Here is a 15,885-nt window from a genome sequence, read left to right as displayed (position 1 = left end):
CTAACCACCAATACTGATAACTCGTATAATCCAGAACCATCACATTGTGTCTTGAAAGACGTGTTTTCTGTTGAATTTCTTATATCTTTCAACTGACATTCTGATACAATCCACCTTGAAGACATGGTCAATACTATGTGCTATTTACTATGTTTCAATGTGGCGGAATATGAGAGTTTTTATGGTGCTCACAGCATTGACATTAAAATGAATATTGGCAGTATTTCTTAGTAGAAACTCTCTTGTTTGCTTGCAATGATTGAGTTATCCGCAGACTTAACAGTTCCCATTGGAATTAGTTTACACAAAAGAAGTACTTATATGAAAGTGATAAGTCAGATTTTCTGCCTGAATGAAGGAGGAGGGTCCACTTAGGTTTGACCTAGAAAGCCTTCTAGGAATTATTGAGCACAGGAATTATTCTTTTTTTAATCAGTTTTATTGCAGCTGTCATTACAGTAATGCCCCAATAATGATAATGCCAACAGATGAGTTGGCCACGTACCCGCTCAAAAAGACAAACTGATCATTCATTCTAGCAAAGGGTTTTGAAGAGCAACTGTTGGACTTGATCTTCTTTGTTCAATACGCTCCCCATTAGAACTTTATACATCAGCTCGAGGGAGGGGGTTTCAAGTGTATTATCCAAAAGAAAACAAGACATTTCCTGGCATATTTGCTAATCTGTCGGGAAACGTAACATGAGCTGGGATTTGCTGTCAGGGGAAATTTTGTTGCCGTCTCTGCCCTGAAGGTGTCAGAAAGAGATGCAGCTCCTGTTACATCTTGCACATTTAAAATACACTCACCGGCCACTTTATTAGGTACCCCATGCTAGTAACGGGTTGGACCCCCTTTTGCCTTCAGAACTGCCTCAATTCTTCGTGGCATAGATTCAACAAGGTGCTGGAAGCATTCCTCAGGGAGTTTGGTCCATATTGACATGATGGCATCACACAGTTGCCGCAGATTTGTCGGCTGCACATCCATGATGCGAATCTCCCGTTCCACCACATCCCAAAGATGCTCTATTGGATTGAGATCTGGTGATTGTGGAGGCCATTTGAGTACAGCGAACTCATTGTCATGTTCAAGAAACCAGTCTGAGATGATTCCAGCTTTATGACATGGCGCTTTATCCTGCTGAAAGTAGCCATCAGAAGTTGGGTACATTGTGGTCATAAAGGGATGGACATGGTCAGCAACAATACTCAGGTAGGCTGTGGCGTTGCAACGATGCTCAATTGGTACCAAGGGGCCCAAAGAGTGCCAAGAAAATATTCCCCACACCATGACACCACCACCACCAGCCTGAACCGTTGATACAAGGCAGGATGGATCCATGCTTTCATGTTGTAGACGCCAAATTCTGACCCTACCATCCGAATGTCGCAGCAGAAATCGAGACTCATCAGACCAGGCAACGTTTTTCCAATCTTCTATTGTTCAATTTCAATGAGCTTGTGCAAATTGTAGCCTCAGTTTCCTGTTCTTAGCTGAAAGGAGTGGCACCCGGTGTGGTCTTCTGCTGCTGTAGCCCATCTGCCTCAAAGTTGGATGTACTGTGCGTTCAGAGATGCTCTTATGCCCACCTTGGTTGTAACGGGTGGTTATTTGAGTCACTGTTGCCCTTCTATCAGCTCAAACCAGTCTGGCCATTCTCCTCTGACCTCTGGCATCAACGAGGCATTTCCGCCCACAGAACTGCCGCTCACTGGATGTTTTTTCTTTTTCGGACCATTCTCTGTAAACCCTAGAGATGGTTGTGCGTGAAAATCCCAGTAGATTAGCAGTTTCTGAAATACTCAGACCAGCCCTTCTGGCACCAACAATCATGCCACGTTCAAAGTCACTCAAATCACCTTTCTTCCCCATACTGATGCTCGGTTTGAACTGCAGGAGATTGTCTTGACAATGTCTACATGCCTAAATGCACTGAGTTGCCGCCATGTGATTGGCTGCTTAGAAATTAAGTGTTAACGAGCAGTTGGACAGGTGTACCTAATAAAGTGGCCGGTGAGTGTATATAGCACCTAAAAACAGGGACACCTTTATTAGCCTTTTGAACTGTGTCACTGTGTCAATGGCTTCTTTCTTTATAAAGAAGACCTAAAGTCATTCAGGTTGTTGTACGAAGGTCTAGAATTCTAATTATTCTAATTAACTGATTTGATCAACAACTTAAGCAGAATACTGATTTTAAAACCTCGTCCTTCTCACATCCGCTTGCATGTCCACACAGGTGCTTTCACTTGTGGTTGATTTGACCCTCTGCTCACATTGAAGCTGGACAGAGTTTAGCAACGTGACAACGTAACTACCAACCTTGATAAAGGTGAGCCATGCTGCGTGTTAATTATATATATACATACATATATATATTTATATATGCTGTTTACTCATTGGAATTAACAAGCTGTTCCCAGCCCACTTAAGAATAAGCCTTATTTAGTATGAACACTGGTTAGAGTTAATTCATTTTGTGACCTGTCAGACACTCCATACTGAAAACCTGCTTAAAGTCAGTATGTAGTGAAGACTTATACAGCAAGTGACCATTTGCCAACCATGAGTACATTTTTCCCTTTTTGTTTGGTGTCTGTAATGTAGCTGCATAGCATAACAGTTGCAACAACAAAAAAACACATCAGGAGACTGTAACACATTGTGCACACACCTGCACAGAGTTCTAATCAGGCCAAATAGTGGAAACAGCTGTGGGTGCTATTTACAATTCTTTTTTCTTTAACTTTTTGACCTGAACATTTGAAGCAAGAGATAAAAGTCTGTTTTTATAGCACCGGTTGTCTATCAGTTGAAAAACGCTATTGGCACGTCTCTAAAAATTGGCACGGTCCGTTTTTGGATGCATGTCATTCTCTATTTGGGCTTTTTGTTCCTCCTCCACCATCTGATCCCACTTGATGTTTGTAGTTGGCATCAATTTGGTGTTCCAGCAAATGCATCAGCTCAGTGTTCTTGGCCCTTATTTGGTTTTGAATCTAATTGGTCATTAGTCAAAACTGTTTTCAGTATTTTCGGCATTTTGGGTTAGTTGTCCGCCCCTTGGAAACATGTTGGATGAAATATTGTACTTTTTACTACATCATCTGATTGTTTGAGGTAATTTTGCAAAGTGCAACATTTAGCCTATTACTGAGTTCTAAATGTCTTAAAAACAAGTAAGGAATCTGTCATTATACTGACATTAATTCAACACCATAAAGGACTTTTATTTGTAATGGAGTAAGGAATCTGAATGCTTCTTCCACCGCTGATGGTTTTCATGAGCTAACTGGAGTGGATCTCGGTTAAATTTCAAATAATTTCATTTTAAACTGAGGAGGACTGGTTGAATTACGCCAGCTGTCACATTGGCACAGAATTCTGGCTTTGCAGCCTTTTCTTTCCATGTGCACTCGCTCTGTCACTCTGCCTTGTTCTCATAGTCGTGAAGTTTAAAAGCTCTTTCCTGTGGTTGTACTTTCCTGGAAAATATTCAGGTGGACCCTTAGTGTGTTTAATATCTTAATGAATTAAGAAGACTCAACTGGGCTTGTTAGATGATGAACTTTTATTTTGTTAAAACATTATCATTTTTAATTTATCATTTTTAAAATAACATTACGTATAGAAGGCACTTAAAAAAACAGAGTTAAATTAAGGATGCTGTTATTATGAACATGAAATTGATGATTAAAAACAATTTACTGACAAAATAAAGTCATGAAATGACCGCACCATTGGCAACCTTTTGAACAGCACATGTCAAATAAAAATGTAGCATGATTAGAATCTACAGTACAATAGAAAAAATACTCATTAATGAAATAATGCCAAAGCTATGTTTGTAAGTGTAACTTAATCGTGAAGATAAGTAGAACTCAAAAGTCATGTTTTTCACTAGTCAGAGGTGTGTTTTATTTTACATTTTTTGTGGTTTCAGCTCTGTGCAAGTCCTGGTACATCTCTATTAGGCGAGTGGCCTCCCTCTGTCCCGACAGCAAAGCACCATGTGTGGTGGAATAGTATTTTCTGTGGGTGGCCTCTCCAGCAAACAGGACCTGTAGAGGCTGAGGAAGGAGGAGGGGAGAAAGACATCAAATATTTGAGAGGAGAGAAGCAGATTCAGAACAAGAGCCGTTAAATTTCTTTTGGCCTCTTTCCCAGCACTATTTTCTATTTTCATCACTTGCACTCTAGTAGGAGGCCTCAGTAACTCTCCTTAAGGCCTTACAGTTTGACAGGGTTAAACGGCTTCAGCAGAGGGCTCATACCGTTCCTTTAACATTCCTACAACAGTGTCAAGTGAGCACACAGCGCCCCCGGCCCCTTCCCCCCCCCCCCCCCTAACCCAGAACCCCTCAGGTTTCATGGCCTGGACTGCTGGCCAGGAAACCGCCTTCACATCCCCCCTGATACCAGCTGCACTTTCTGCATGTGCTGCACGGTACTGATGACATTGACCATATGTTCACCAGTTTAAAATACTGCTTTATTAAGGGTGGTAAGAATGCAATGTTCTTTTGATGCAGCCAACTTGTAAAAGTATTTTTAAAAGAGACCGACACTACAAACCAACAACATCCATGCATTGAGTCCGGCCACTTTCTGACAGTCTAACGCACACTTCATCATGAGGTTGTCTTCTTGCCTTACCGGAGCCTTGGTGCTGTTGGCATAAGGCAGCGGCGTGGCCAGCCTTTCACAGTCCTCACCGCTGGATCCCACCCTGGTGAAGGAGTAGGAGCCTCGAATGAAGGGGTTACTGCCCCAGGAGGAGCGCAGGACACGCCAGGGCTTAGGAATGTCAGGGTTCCCTGTGGACAGACGGACGGAAGAACTTTGTGAATTCCGGTGAATCACAGAGCCAAAGCATTTCAGATTAAGAATGTGGCGGCAGTGAGTCCAGGCCTCTCAGTGGGATGTTTAATCTGCCAACTGATCAACTCGTGAATTCCTAAGCGAGGAATGTGTGCATGTTGATTTACCGTCTTCTTTTCATGAAGTCACAGTCACTGCCTTCAACTTCACACTGTGACCCATTTCTGAGGAAATCACTGTTCTGAGGAATAGTCGTACTCGTTCGTACAGTATTAACATTATTACAAATCTACTCGGAAACAATGAGTAAACCTGCGTTCGTGTTGAGAAACCTGTACATTGGCGGGCTGCAACCTTTTCCACTGCTGCGTTTTTAGGGAACTTGTGGCGCGACATTAGGGAAGTTCAGTGACGTTCAGTGACATTTGTGTCACAAGACAAACGACACACTGAGTGAGAGCAAAGACTTCCCGATCAACCCTTCAGCTCAGTGTTGCTCATGCAGTTGTAACAACTGGTTCGTAGTGACTCACCGCACGTGAGTCATCCAGCTGTATTCTCTGACCGTCCTATGTCATAAAGAAAGCTACTGACATCACAGATAGTGTCATGTCCTTTGAGCCGGAAACGCAAACACCCAACCTTTGAGTCACCGAGCTCAGTGTCAGCCTCCCCCCCGGCTTTTGTGTTAGCTGTACACTATTGATTGTTAGCGATAGAGTAACTGGAAGACGGTTTGAAAGCACATGTTGATCTCGTCCTTTTTTTGACATAGAAATCCACAGGCTTTTCTTTCATAAAAGCTGTCTTTTCTTTCCTAATGGATATTTGAATAATGTAGCGGTGAAATGAGGATTACATTACAGAAGGCCTTCCCACAGAAGCTTATCTGGTCTAACATTGGCCCACCATACACAGCTCTGTTTCCTTGCGTGCACGTGTCCTGACCTGTGAAGCGCCTCAGCAGCTCAGTGCAGGTCTCGGCCACTGTTTCGTCATCGCAGCGCTCCATGTACAGCGCCTCCTGCCCGCAGATCCAGCCGCTCAGCATGTAGCCGTAGCGCTCGGGCGGGTAGAGGACGTCAAAGCTGCAGATCTTCTTGTACCACAGCTCCTCGGGGTAGGCCAGCTGTTCGAGCTGAGCCTCATCCTCCCACACAAACTGGATGCTGTTGCACTCGGGGCTCCAGAAGGGCTCTTCAAACTCCAGGAATATCTTATCGGTGGTGCTGATGCCCAGCTTCTCGATGGCGAGCACTTTGTCCTTGGGCAGAGATGGGGAGAACATGGCCTCGTGGTTCTGCTTCAGGACGCCCAGAGAGGCTGTGACGATCACGTGGTCGGCCGGGATCCACTCCTCGTCCTCGCACTCCACGTAAATGGGGGGGCCGAGGCTCGCCGGGTCCTCGCGAGGTCTGCAGCCGTGGTTGTTGTCGTTGTGGTTGTTGTCCCGCTGGCTGTTGCTGCTGTTGGGGATCACCTCCTGATGCTTGGCCGAGTAGTTCCAGTGGAGGCTGCGGACCGGTTTGCTAAGGCAGACGGTGCGAGAGGGGATGTCCTGGGCCAGGAGCTCCACGACCTTCATGAAACCTTCAGGAATGACATAATGCGCACCGGGGATCTCCGTCCACTCGCCAAACTCACTCAGAGACACCTCATCCATACTGGGAGAGCTGCTTTCACAACTCTCCACCTGAAATATCAACACAGAGAATGCGAGCAGTGAGCAGCGAGATCATACGGATGTGCTACCGGGCAATCGTAGAAAACGGCGTTAGATAGAGAATTACGCCATGGTTTGGCAACAATGCAACTTGCAGGTGTGCACAAAACACCAATGGGGAAGAAAGACTAGTGAGCGTGAACAAGCAGGACGTCATGGAACAAAAATCCTCCTCCCATCTGAATATGAACCTCTTGAAACTATCGTTAGCTGCACCCTTCATCGAGCTGCTGAATTATTAATAATTCTGTCTAAAGTCGGTTTCATGCTGTTTTTGTGACAAATTTCCATTCTCAGTGAATTCATCAACAATTGAATCACTTCAGTAAACACATGGATCCTTTCATAGTGCTAGCGGTTAGCTGGTGTCCGGTGAGACGCAAACATCTGCCTCTTCTCTGCTGCAGTTCCCGACGTGCTCGGGTTGTTGTGTCTTTGTGTGTGGGCAGAAGCTTCTGGAGGAGCACTCAAAGGTGTAACACTGACGTAGCACCCATGTGAATATTTCAATTCAAGGTGTTTTCATGCACACAATAGCGTTGGAGAGGTGCAGGTTTAGTTCTTGGATGTTTGTATAACATCTGTTATAAAAGATAAATAAGACCTTGAATGAGAAAGGAAACATTGTGTTTGGCTGCTTCACACAATTACTTAGTTTTCTTCACTATGCAGAGGGTGAGTTTCATCATTTAGTGCCAAAATGATTGAATGATTAATAAATTAGCAGATCCACAGTAAATGAATAAATTTTAACTACATGCCACTTTTCTTTTGCATGATGACGGCTTTACTTAACATTTTCTATTGACAACGTTTGTGCTGATTACCTTATTTCTGGTATTTATTTTGTTATCACCCCTGTTGAGGTACTAATCGAGCTGAATATATGCTAAACAGTATAGTTAAAACACTTACAGACCCTCCAAATGGTCAGAGAAAGAAAGATAAACATTTGCTTGTTTCATTTTCTCAAATGTATGCCAGCAATATATCGTGCAAAAACCACACACACACCTTGAGGTATTGTTGAAGCATGGACAGTTTGAGCTTCTTGGTGCTCTCAGAATCATCGGCATCCAACATAATCTTCTTGCGCAACACGTCTCGCGTGAAGATGCCGACGCTGTTCTGGCTCTCAGCGCAGACGGGCTTCCCATTCTGGAAGAACTCCTGAGTCAGCTCGTACACCTGGAGCAGGGAGAGTAATTAGGAGGAAGAGAACAAGAAAGCATGTCAAGCAAGGAATCCCACAGCACATTTAATTAATTAAAGTTATGCTAGCAGCTACAGGAGCAGTGTGAGAAAAAACACAAAGAAGAAAGTAGGAAAAGAGACTCGCTGACACACTGAGATGCTGCACACAGGGGATAATTTGCCATTTCCTGGAAAGTGAGACTTTCCTGGTGAAATTCAAACATTCACAGTGTGAATGTCCTTGTTCCCTTTAGGTAAATAAAAAAAAAATCCTTCAGAAGTACTGTGAGTGCTCAATTTATTGTTTGGTAAACGTTTTTTTTTGGGTTGTTAGTCAGACTGGTATTTTTTTATGAGGGGCCGTTTAGGACTTAACTACTGAGACACTCTCACACACACTACTGAGACACTCTCACACACACTACTGAGACACTCTCACACACTCTACTGAGACACTCAACACTCACACACACTACTGAGACACACTCACACACACTACTGAGACACTCTCACACACACTACTGAGACACTCTCACACACACTATTGAGACACTCTCACACACACTACTGAGACACTCTCACACACACTATTGAGACACTCTCATACACACTATTGAGACACTCTCACACACACTACTGAGACACTCTCATACACACTATTGAGACACTCAGACAGCATCTCACTATACAACATGAGAGCATCTCACTATACAATGTGAGAGAATCTCAGTATACAGTGTGAGAGCATCTCAGTATACAGTGTGAGAGCATCTCAGTATACAGTGTGAGAGCATCTCAGTATACAGTGTGAGAGCATCTCAGTATACAGTGTGAGAGAATCTCAGTTACACCGGAAGGCATCTCAGTTACACCGGAAGGCGGAAGCAAAGAGCGCTGATTTTGAACAGCGCAATGCGCCAATCATACGCCCTTCCTTCATATGCCTTGAAGTCCGAGCTTGCCCGTCCAAGTTTATAAATACTACCATATTCAAGGGACGGAATGTCATTCTAGGACGTTTTCAGGCGAGAAATTAGGTGTTTAAGCAACATTTCTGCGGTCGGTTTGTTAGCATTCAGCCATCGTAAAAAATTCCATGGAGGATGTCGGAGACGTGAGGCGTAGTTAACGGGACCATCTGATGCCCCCAGCACCGGGCGGTCAGCCTCATCTCACGCCGCAGACAGCAGCCTGTACTGAGATTCTCTCACACTGTATACTGAGATTCTCTCACACTGTATACTGAGATGCTCTCACACTGTATACTGAGATTCTCTCACATTGTATCGTGAGATGCTCTCATGTTGTATAGTGAGATGCTGTCTGAGTGTCTCAATAGTGTGTATGAGAGTGTCTCAGTAGTGTGTGTGAGAGTGTCTCAATAGTGTGTATGAGAGTGTCTCAATAGTGTGTGTGAGAGTGTCTCAGTAGTGTGTGTGAGAGTGTCTCAGTAGTGTGTGTGAGAGTGTCTCAGTAGTTAAGTCCTAAACGGCCCCTCATAATTTCTGGTACATTCTGTTATCTGATGTTTTGTAGACCAAAGGATTAATCAAATACTTCAACGGATTAGTAATTCAACCCTGTTGTGTAAAGGAGATGGAAATCGTTCCTGCCGGGTCCTAATCAGTTGAATTACTTATTGTTCATTTGACCGACTTAATATGTAACATATATTTAAATCTGTGTTTGTTCTAAATTGTTGCTGCTATGACATTTTGATTTACCTCTGGGAATATAGTAATATAAAATATATCTATAGTAGAAAATAAAATAATTGTAGTTATCAAGCAGGCAGAGTGATCAGGTCAGGAGATGGTTCACTCTTCTATGTGTGATGTTGACCATAACCCTGGTCCTCATCACTCTGACGCATGTCAGTCGGGCTGAAGGGACGTCACAAAGAGTTACAAAACCGAGGTGAACCTGAAGCCATGGTCTCGTTTGTGTCTCTTTTCATTACACTAGCCATTGAAAACGCATCCTGAAAGGCTCTGAGACTTGATGCCTTGTCAAGTTGAGTTTATGCATACTGTATATCCAAAAGTAGCAAGTTTTTTAACTCTAAGAACAAAAAAAACTCAGAAAGAGGAAGGTGGATAAGGTGAATATGCAAGGCTGTAAAATGTAGACGAGGCATAAATATGTATCTACTGTCGTAAAGATGCTGCTGATGTGTCTGTAAAGGTGTTAGGGTTTGAGGTGTGACCTTCAATTAAGAAGATTCATAATAGTGTTAAAGAGTGAGTGGCTCATTTTTGCACCTGAGGTCCTAAAGGAAAAAAAGATCCACCGCGGGTTCATGAAGATAAAATCCCCCAAACAGCTCCTCCAGAGGCGACCTACTTAAGGTACCATAATGGTTCTGTAAGAGTAGCAGAGAACTGGACCAACACAAATGGCCACTTTTTGTTCAGCATGCCTAGGTAGATGTTTTACTGTTTAACCTCAAGATGGCTGAAGATATTTCTGTTAATGAAGGATGTTAACAGTGGCTTTTATTTCCCTTTAACATTGTTAAATTGACAGCCTAATTATCTTGGAAAAATAAATATTGATTGTTATTCTGTTCATTTACTGTGATTTATATATATTATACTTTTATTTCACAGCCTTGGTAGCAGCTGCTGCTAGCCACGTGACGTACGTTTCTTATGAACCATTGAAATCTCTACTATGTATTTTACATATTGTCTTTTTAATCATATGCATCTGTGTTTTTCTGGCTAAACATTTCCTCATATTCAGTGTAATTAGTAAGTATTTATAGGGGCTTACATAAACGTATTTTGATGTCAAGCAGGCTGAACAGTGAGATTGCCTGTGCTATTGTCCATGCATGCATGCATGAATTCGTTTGTGCATTTATAAGTGAATTCTCTGGTTCATTCGTGCCTCTGTGCACATGCTTCCTCTTACTTCGTTGTACTGGTCACTGAACTCTTCCACCAGGTCTTTGGGGATCCTCTTCCCGACGTTGGTCTGGTAGTGAGCCACGCCGTTTTTAGTGTACAGGCTGATGCGTCCCACGCTCCTCTCCCCGTCTGTGGTGTGCTCCAGCAGCCCGTTGTCCTCTGCCAGGTGGTACACCGGGTTGCCATTGGCTCCATGGATCCAGGTGGCTCCAAGCTCCAAAGTTGCTTTTCCTATAAAGAAAGAATGGAAAGACAAAAGGATGAGATCTCTTTGCGCTATATACTTTGTCGCGCCACAATCGCAACCTGAGTTTTACATAAATGGACAGATCAGGAAAGAGTTAAACTCAATTAACGTATGGCAGTTGCTTTGTCCCACTGGAATACCATTAATTACATATTCTTCCTGAGGATGATGGCATCACACACGTTGTGTTGTTTATAGTCATTTATATGTTAAAAAACGCTCCATGGGGAAAGACATTCATGTCTGAATGCTTTTGTAATAACATACAGTTGCGGTACATAACCAAGCTAATACATAACAGATGCAATTATCTGTGTGCCTCAAATTGGACTTGATATTTAAGAGTGCAGGATGTTACTTTGCGTCTGATTCCTTTTATGTGCATACAATCATCTGGTGCCGCGAGCACATGTTGTTCCCTACTTTTTTCCAGTAGAAAGACTTGTGAAACTTGTTGTGTAAGCACGGCGGTTGAGTTGACTTGTTGATAAAATGTTCCAGCGTCGCTCAAGCAGATGAAGTTGAAACCACCCTTTTTTTCTTTTGCAACTAGACATGCATCCGATAAGTGCATTCTTTCAGGTTATTTAAGGGAACAAAGAGTCAATGGATAAATGGCTGGCTGATTAGAGTACACTTGAAATAATTATATGCAGTGATATCATCTAACCCAAATTCTTTTTTGTGGGGATCTAGTAGAGAATTGTTACTTGGGAGAGATGTGTTTTTCTTCTAAGCAAGCTATTGGACAGTTCACTTCTTGGCATTACAGTGATATGTACATTCCAACTATAATTCCACAGATTGATGGACTTTGTGCACTAAATTACTGTCAGTGTATGCACCTTAGCCTAAAGACTGGAAACAGGTAGCCCGGCTTAATCGGAAAGGTAACAAAATATTTCATCATGCTTACAGTCTTTATGCTAGGCTAGCCATCCATTGGCTTTATTTGGTCACTAAGGTTCAAATCCTCTCATCTAACCCTCTGCAAATGAGAATATACAAAATGTCGAGCTGGTACTTAAAACTTTTCCTTCGGATTGTAATCCCGTTATATATGGGTTATTTTTAACAGGATTTGCTTGATGAATTGTGGGACATCTGAACTAAAATAACAAATAAAAACCTGAGGTACATGGTACTAAATGAATGAGCTGCATGGGGCACAGTTTCCTTAGATACAAAGTGAACAAGAATTAGACAGAGACTCTCACCGAGCTGAACACTCTGAACTCTCCCGCCGACGTGGTCTGACGCCTCTAGGACGGTGACATCTGTGAAGCCGTTTTTCAGGAGGATCTTAGTCGCAGCAAGGCCGGCCAAGCCAGCACCAATCACTACTATTCGAGGCTGCCGATGAGTGCGTAGGCCGCTACTAAGAGGATCATCAGTGCTGTCTGACGAAATTTCACAACTTTGCATGCCGTCCAAGATCCTTTTCGATGGAGTCTGTGGTCAAATGAAAGAGAGCCAGTTTAAAAAATGGCATCATTGTAACATTTAGTTGCACCACAGATTCATCATTGTGTCAAAGAAACAAAGCGTCTTTTGGGGTTTGCACATGCTGTGTTGCAGGATGTCTCCTCCAATACACGCATCATGTCATAACCTTGGTGGTTATATTTAGCAACTGATCACTGCTTCGCTCGGTTTGATGCAGTTTGTCAAGATCATTCATTACTGAAACAAAAAATCTACGTACATATGTACTACTACATACACACAAATTGTGTGTATGTAATTATACCAAGTAGGATGTTAGATCCACCTTGTCCATTAAATCAATTGTTTTGTGCCAACAATATCTATTTGTTAATAGCAATACAAACTCAATTCCTCTTACCTCAATGATAGTAGGGTGGAGGCAGAAAGACTTTGCATTACTGATACTATCATCATTTAGCTGAACTGATCTTTGAATGATCTTGAGATCATAGAGCCCTGTCTTTGTGGCTAACAAAAGTAGTGTGTTTTAATGAATTTTTCTGTAAAATGTGTACAATATTCTGTCTACCTGCTGTAAAAAAAAAGAGCATAAGGCTAAATAAAATGTCCCTTTTACATGGAGAAACAACCCTAGTGTCTCAAATTCTACTGAAATTGCTCAAGGATGAAAACATTCAGAGTGAGGACACAAGCGACCTTGTTTTTCCAGCCCACAAGGTTGTTTGGAGTGAATGTATGGACAGCTGTGTGTGAGAGTAACACAGTGCGAGTCCCAGCCAAATACACTGTTTCCAGAAACATTAAGAAGTAGCGGGCCGTCATGTCGGGTGTACGTCGTTGTAGCTGTCGCGCGTTTGATACGAAATGGGTCACTTTTTTTCCAGTCAATACACACACACATTTACATACATTTGCAATGCCCTCGCTTTGTTACCACAGCAACACTGACAGGTTGAGATCACACTGCGGAGAGAATCCACTGTTCCATTCAACGTATGTTTGTGTGACAGATGAGTCTTCTATCTTCCTTTGTGTGTGTGTGTACCGACCCAGATACCTTGATTTAACTGAAAATGTGTTGTAAGCATGTTGTCCATCTTGGCAACTGTGAAAGAGGAGCCAAAAGAGCTGACAAAGGGAGAAAAAGAGAAAACCACAAGCCAGGGCTGAGAGGGGGGGGGGGGGGGGGGGGCGGCGTGTCGTAAGAAGCAGATTGTGAGGTCAAACTGAAGACGACACAAACACGGATTTCTGTGAAGCTCAATAACTTTGTGTTTTACAGTCCACCAGAGTCTTGGTTGACTGGTTATTCAATGAAATTTATATTTTATATATTTTTTTTTTACCTAATTATGTAGTCCACAAACAATTTGTTAATCAATTTTATCAAAGTCAGAGGGCAGTTGTTTTATGTTTCATACAGATGTTTCCATTTTTTGACTCATTTTTCCTCATGGATGTTTTTAAGGATTAGCCTTTAACCCTTCAGGACTGACTGTCATACTGAAAGACATCATTGAAGCTTTGCCACATTTGCATCAACAACTCCATATTACAGCTTAAAGATTTAGTATTCACTCTTAATCTGTTGATGCTTCGCTCGACCCATAAAATAAAGCCCATTTCAGTAAAAAAAAAAACAACCTCCGTTATTCTAAGAATAAATAAGTACCCACGTTTCTAAATGAATTACAGGTCTAATTAATTGACAATCATCCCATTACACTGTAACAGATTGCACATCCATCCCTCGTTGCTCTTAATTATTCCACGGCTGGTTTAAACTCTCGCCACATGCCGCCTCAATACTTTACACCCGACTGGAGATTAATGTGTGGGCCGGCCCCGAGTAGATAGGTGGCTCGCGGTGGGATGGAGTGAAAAAGGAGGGGGGGGCTACTGCTGACCTAGAAATGGCAATGTACCACAGCGCATCTGCTGGTGGCCTTTTCAAGAGCAGCGGCAGCCTTGAGTATCTTGAAATAATGACTCCCATCTTCCACCTCCACTGCTCCCCTCTCTTCATGCAATTGTGTGCATTGCTCTCTCTAGCTGTGTCACACATCTGCATTTTCTTTTGTCAGTCATATATCAGTATTAGCAGCTTAACAAGCATTTGACCGTCTCTACATAAATACACTTAACGTTTCATATTTCTCTCACAGTTCTGGTTTTCCAAAGCTGGGATGACGTATTAATGGCACCACACACACACACACACACACACACACACACACACACACACGCTCCACTGCTGCGCTACTGTGCACCCTTTGTATGTTCCCCATGTCACGCAATGATAAAAGAAACATTATCTCCAAAAAGAGAGATGATGGCATAATTGAACAAACAATTTTAGTGTTCTTCTGTCCATTTAATAAATACATTTTAAACGAAAAAAAGATGTGGGCCCCATGGTATGAATAGTACTACATTGTAAATAACTGCGCTATTGGGAATTAATACAGCATTTATAACGAATATAAATCTGGGAGTCATTGATAAGGGTGAATGGGGACAAAATCTGCTTGTATGGTTTGACCACTCACTTATGTGCGCATTCCTATTCACTGATTGACATTTTATAAGTGAAGGCTTTATATACAGTGAGCAAGGAACACGCATTCCTTTTGACCTAACCTGAGCTTTCTTGATCTAGTATTAGTATTAACGCTGCCATATAACAAATTAGAACACTGTTGACCATTAGTTTGAATTTAAAATCCCTTTATAACATTTGGCTCATTTAAAACTGGTTCCAAAGTGCAATACAATAGGAACAATAACACGTTGTAACGGACAAACAGATGTTGCGTGAGAACGGCAGAGTTTGGTGTCACCCGTAGCTGCCTGGCCGGAGCTGCCACGTATCAGCTGTGATGCCAAAGTGGCAGCAGTTAGAAACAAAGCGACCGAGTTCAGAGAGTTTCTCCCAGTTTTCGTCCCTGGGAAAAGTCTCCGTGTGATGTGCACCAAATGGAGCCTTAAACACGGCGTGAAGTAGAGCAAAACACACGAATGCACGTTATTGCGAGCAGTGAGTCATGCAGCACATCAGTGTAGCGAATAATTCATGTGGCCTGTGGTCACTTTGTTTGAACAAGGTTGCGTGTGTTTGTGTCGCCGTGTCTTCTGTTGTCTCAACACAAAACGGTCAGCCTGGTGACATTTAACACAACGTACGTGCGCGCTCACAACTCCGCGCTCATTACCGTTCCGGTAAATAAGCCCCCCCCCCCCTCCCGGTACTCCCGGTACCCCCGGTGACATGTAGCCTACGTTTACCCACACTCTCATCTTTGTCCAGACTCATTTGTGTGTGTGTGTGTGTGTGTGTGTGTGTGTGTGTCTTGTTAGTCGTGGAGCAGCTGGTCTCTTACCTCTCGTGGTCTTCAGCTTTAAACCCTCGGAGTGCTCCGCGTCCCTTTTCGTGCCCGTTGTCCCTGAGACCGGCTCCGCTTTGTATTTATGCCTGGAAACCAGAAGCAGCCAGTTTCGCCCCGTTGGCCGCTGCCTTCTCGTTAAATAAATATGAG

At 42.9% G+C, this 15,885-nt stretch overlaps 1 protein-coding gene across 1 annotated transcript; it reads right to left on the bottom strand.

Annotated features, from left to right (window-relative positions):
- Positions 1-3,555: 3,555 nt before the first annotated feature.
- smox (spermine oxidase) lies at positions 3,556-15,885 on the bottom strand. Its single transcript, XM_037472717.2, has 7 exons — positions 15,730-15,885; positions 12,118-12,352; positions 10,658-10,884; positions 7,562-7,735; positions 5,773-6,517; positions 4,660-4,820; positions 3,556-4,073 (listed from the first exon to the last, which is right to left on the bottom strand). The coding sequence occupies exons 2-7, from the start codon at positions 12,323-12,325 to the stop codon at positions 3,921-3,923; spliced, it is 1,668 nt and encodes a 555-aa protein (XP_037328614.2). The 5' UTR covers positions 12,326-12,352; positions 15,730-15,885; the 3' UTR covers positions 3,556-3,920.

This window comes from Pungitius pungitius, chromosome 9, assembly GCF_949316345.1.
Source record: "Pungitius pungitius chromosome 9, fPunPun2.1, whole genome shotgun sequence".
Lineage (NCBI taxonomy): Eukaryota > Metazoa > Chordata > Actinopteri > Perciformes > Gasterosteidae > Pungitius > Pungitius pungitius.
Note: the sequence above shows the minus strand (reverse complement) of the source record. Positions and strands in the feature narration are given on the sequence as shown.

Bases quoted from the DNA above. Each gene is read 5' to 3' on its own strand.
- smox (XM_037472717.2), bottom strand. From the start codon at position 12,325: ATGCAAAGTTGTGAAATTTCGTCAGACAGCACTGATGATCCTCTTAGT. The intron at 10,885-12,117 runs GTGAGAGTCTCT...CTTTCTTTATAG, and splicing joins AGTTCAGAGTGTTCAGCTCG to GAAAAGCAACTTTGGAGCTT. The intron at 6,518-7,561 runs GTGTGTGTGTGG...TTGATATTTCAG, and splicing joins TGCTTCAACAATACCTCAAG to GTGGAGAGTTGTGAAAGCAG.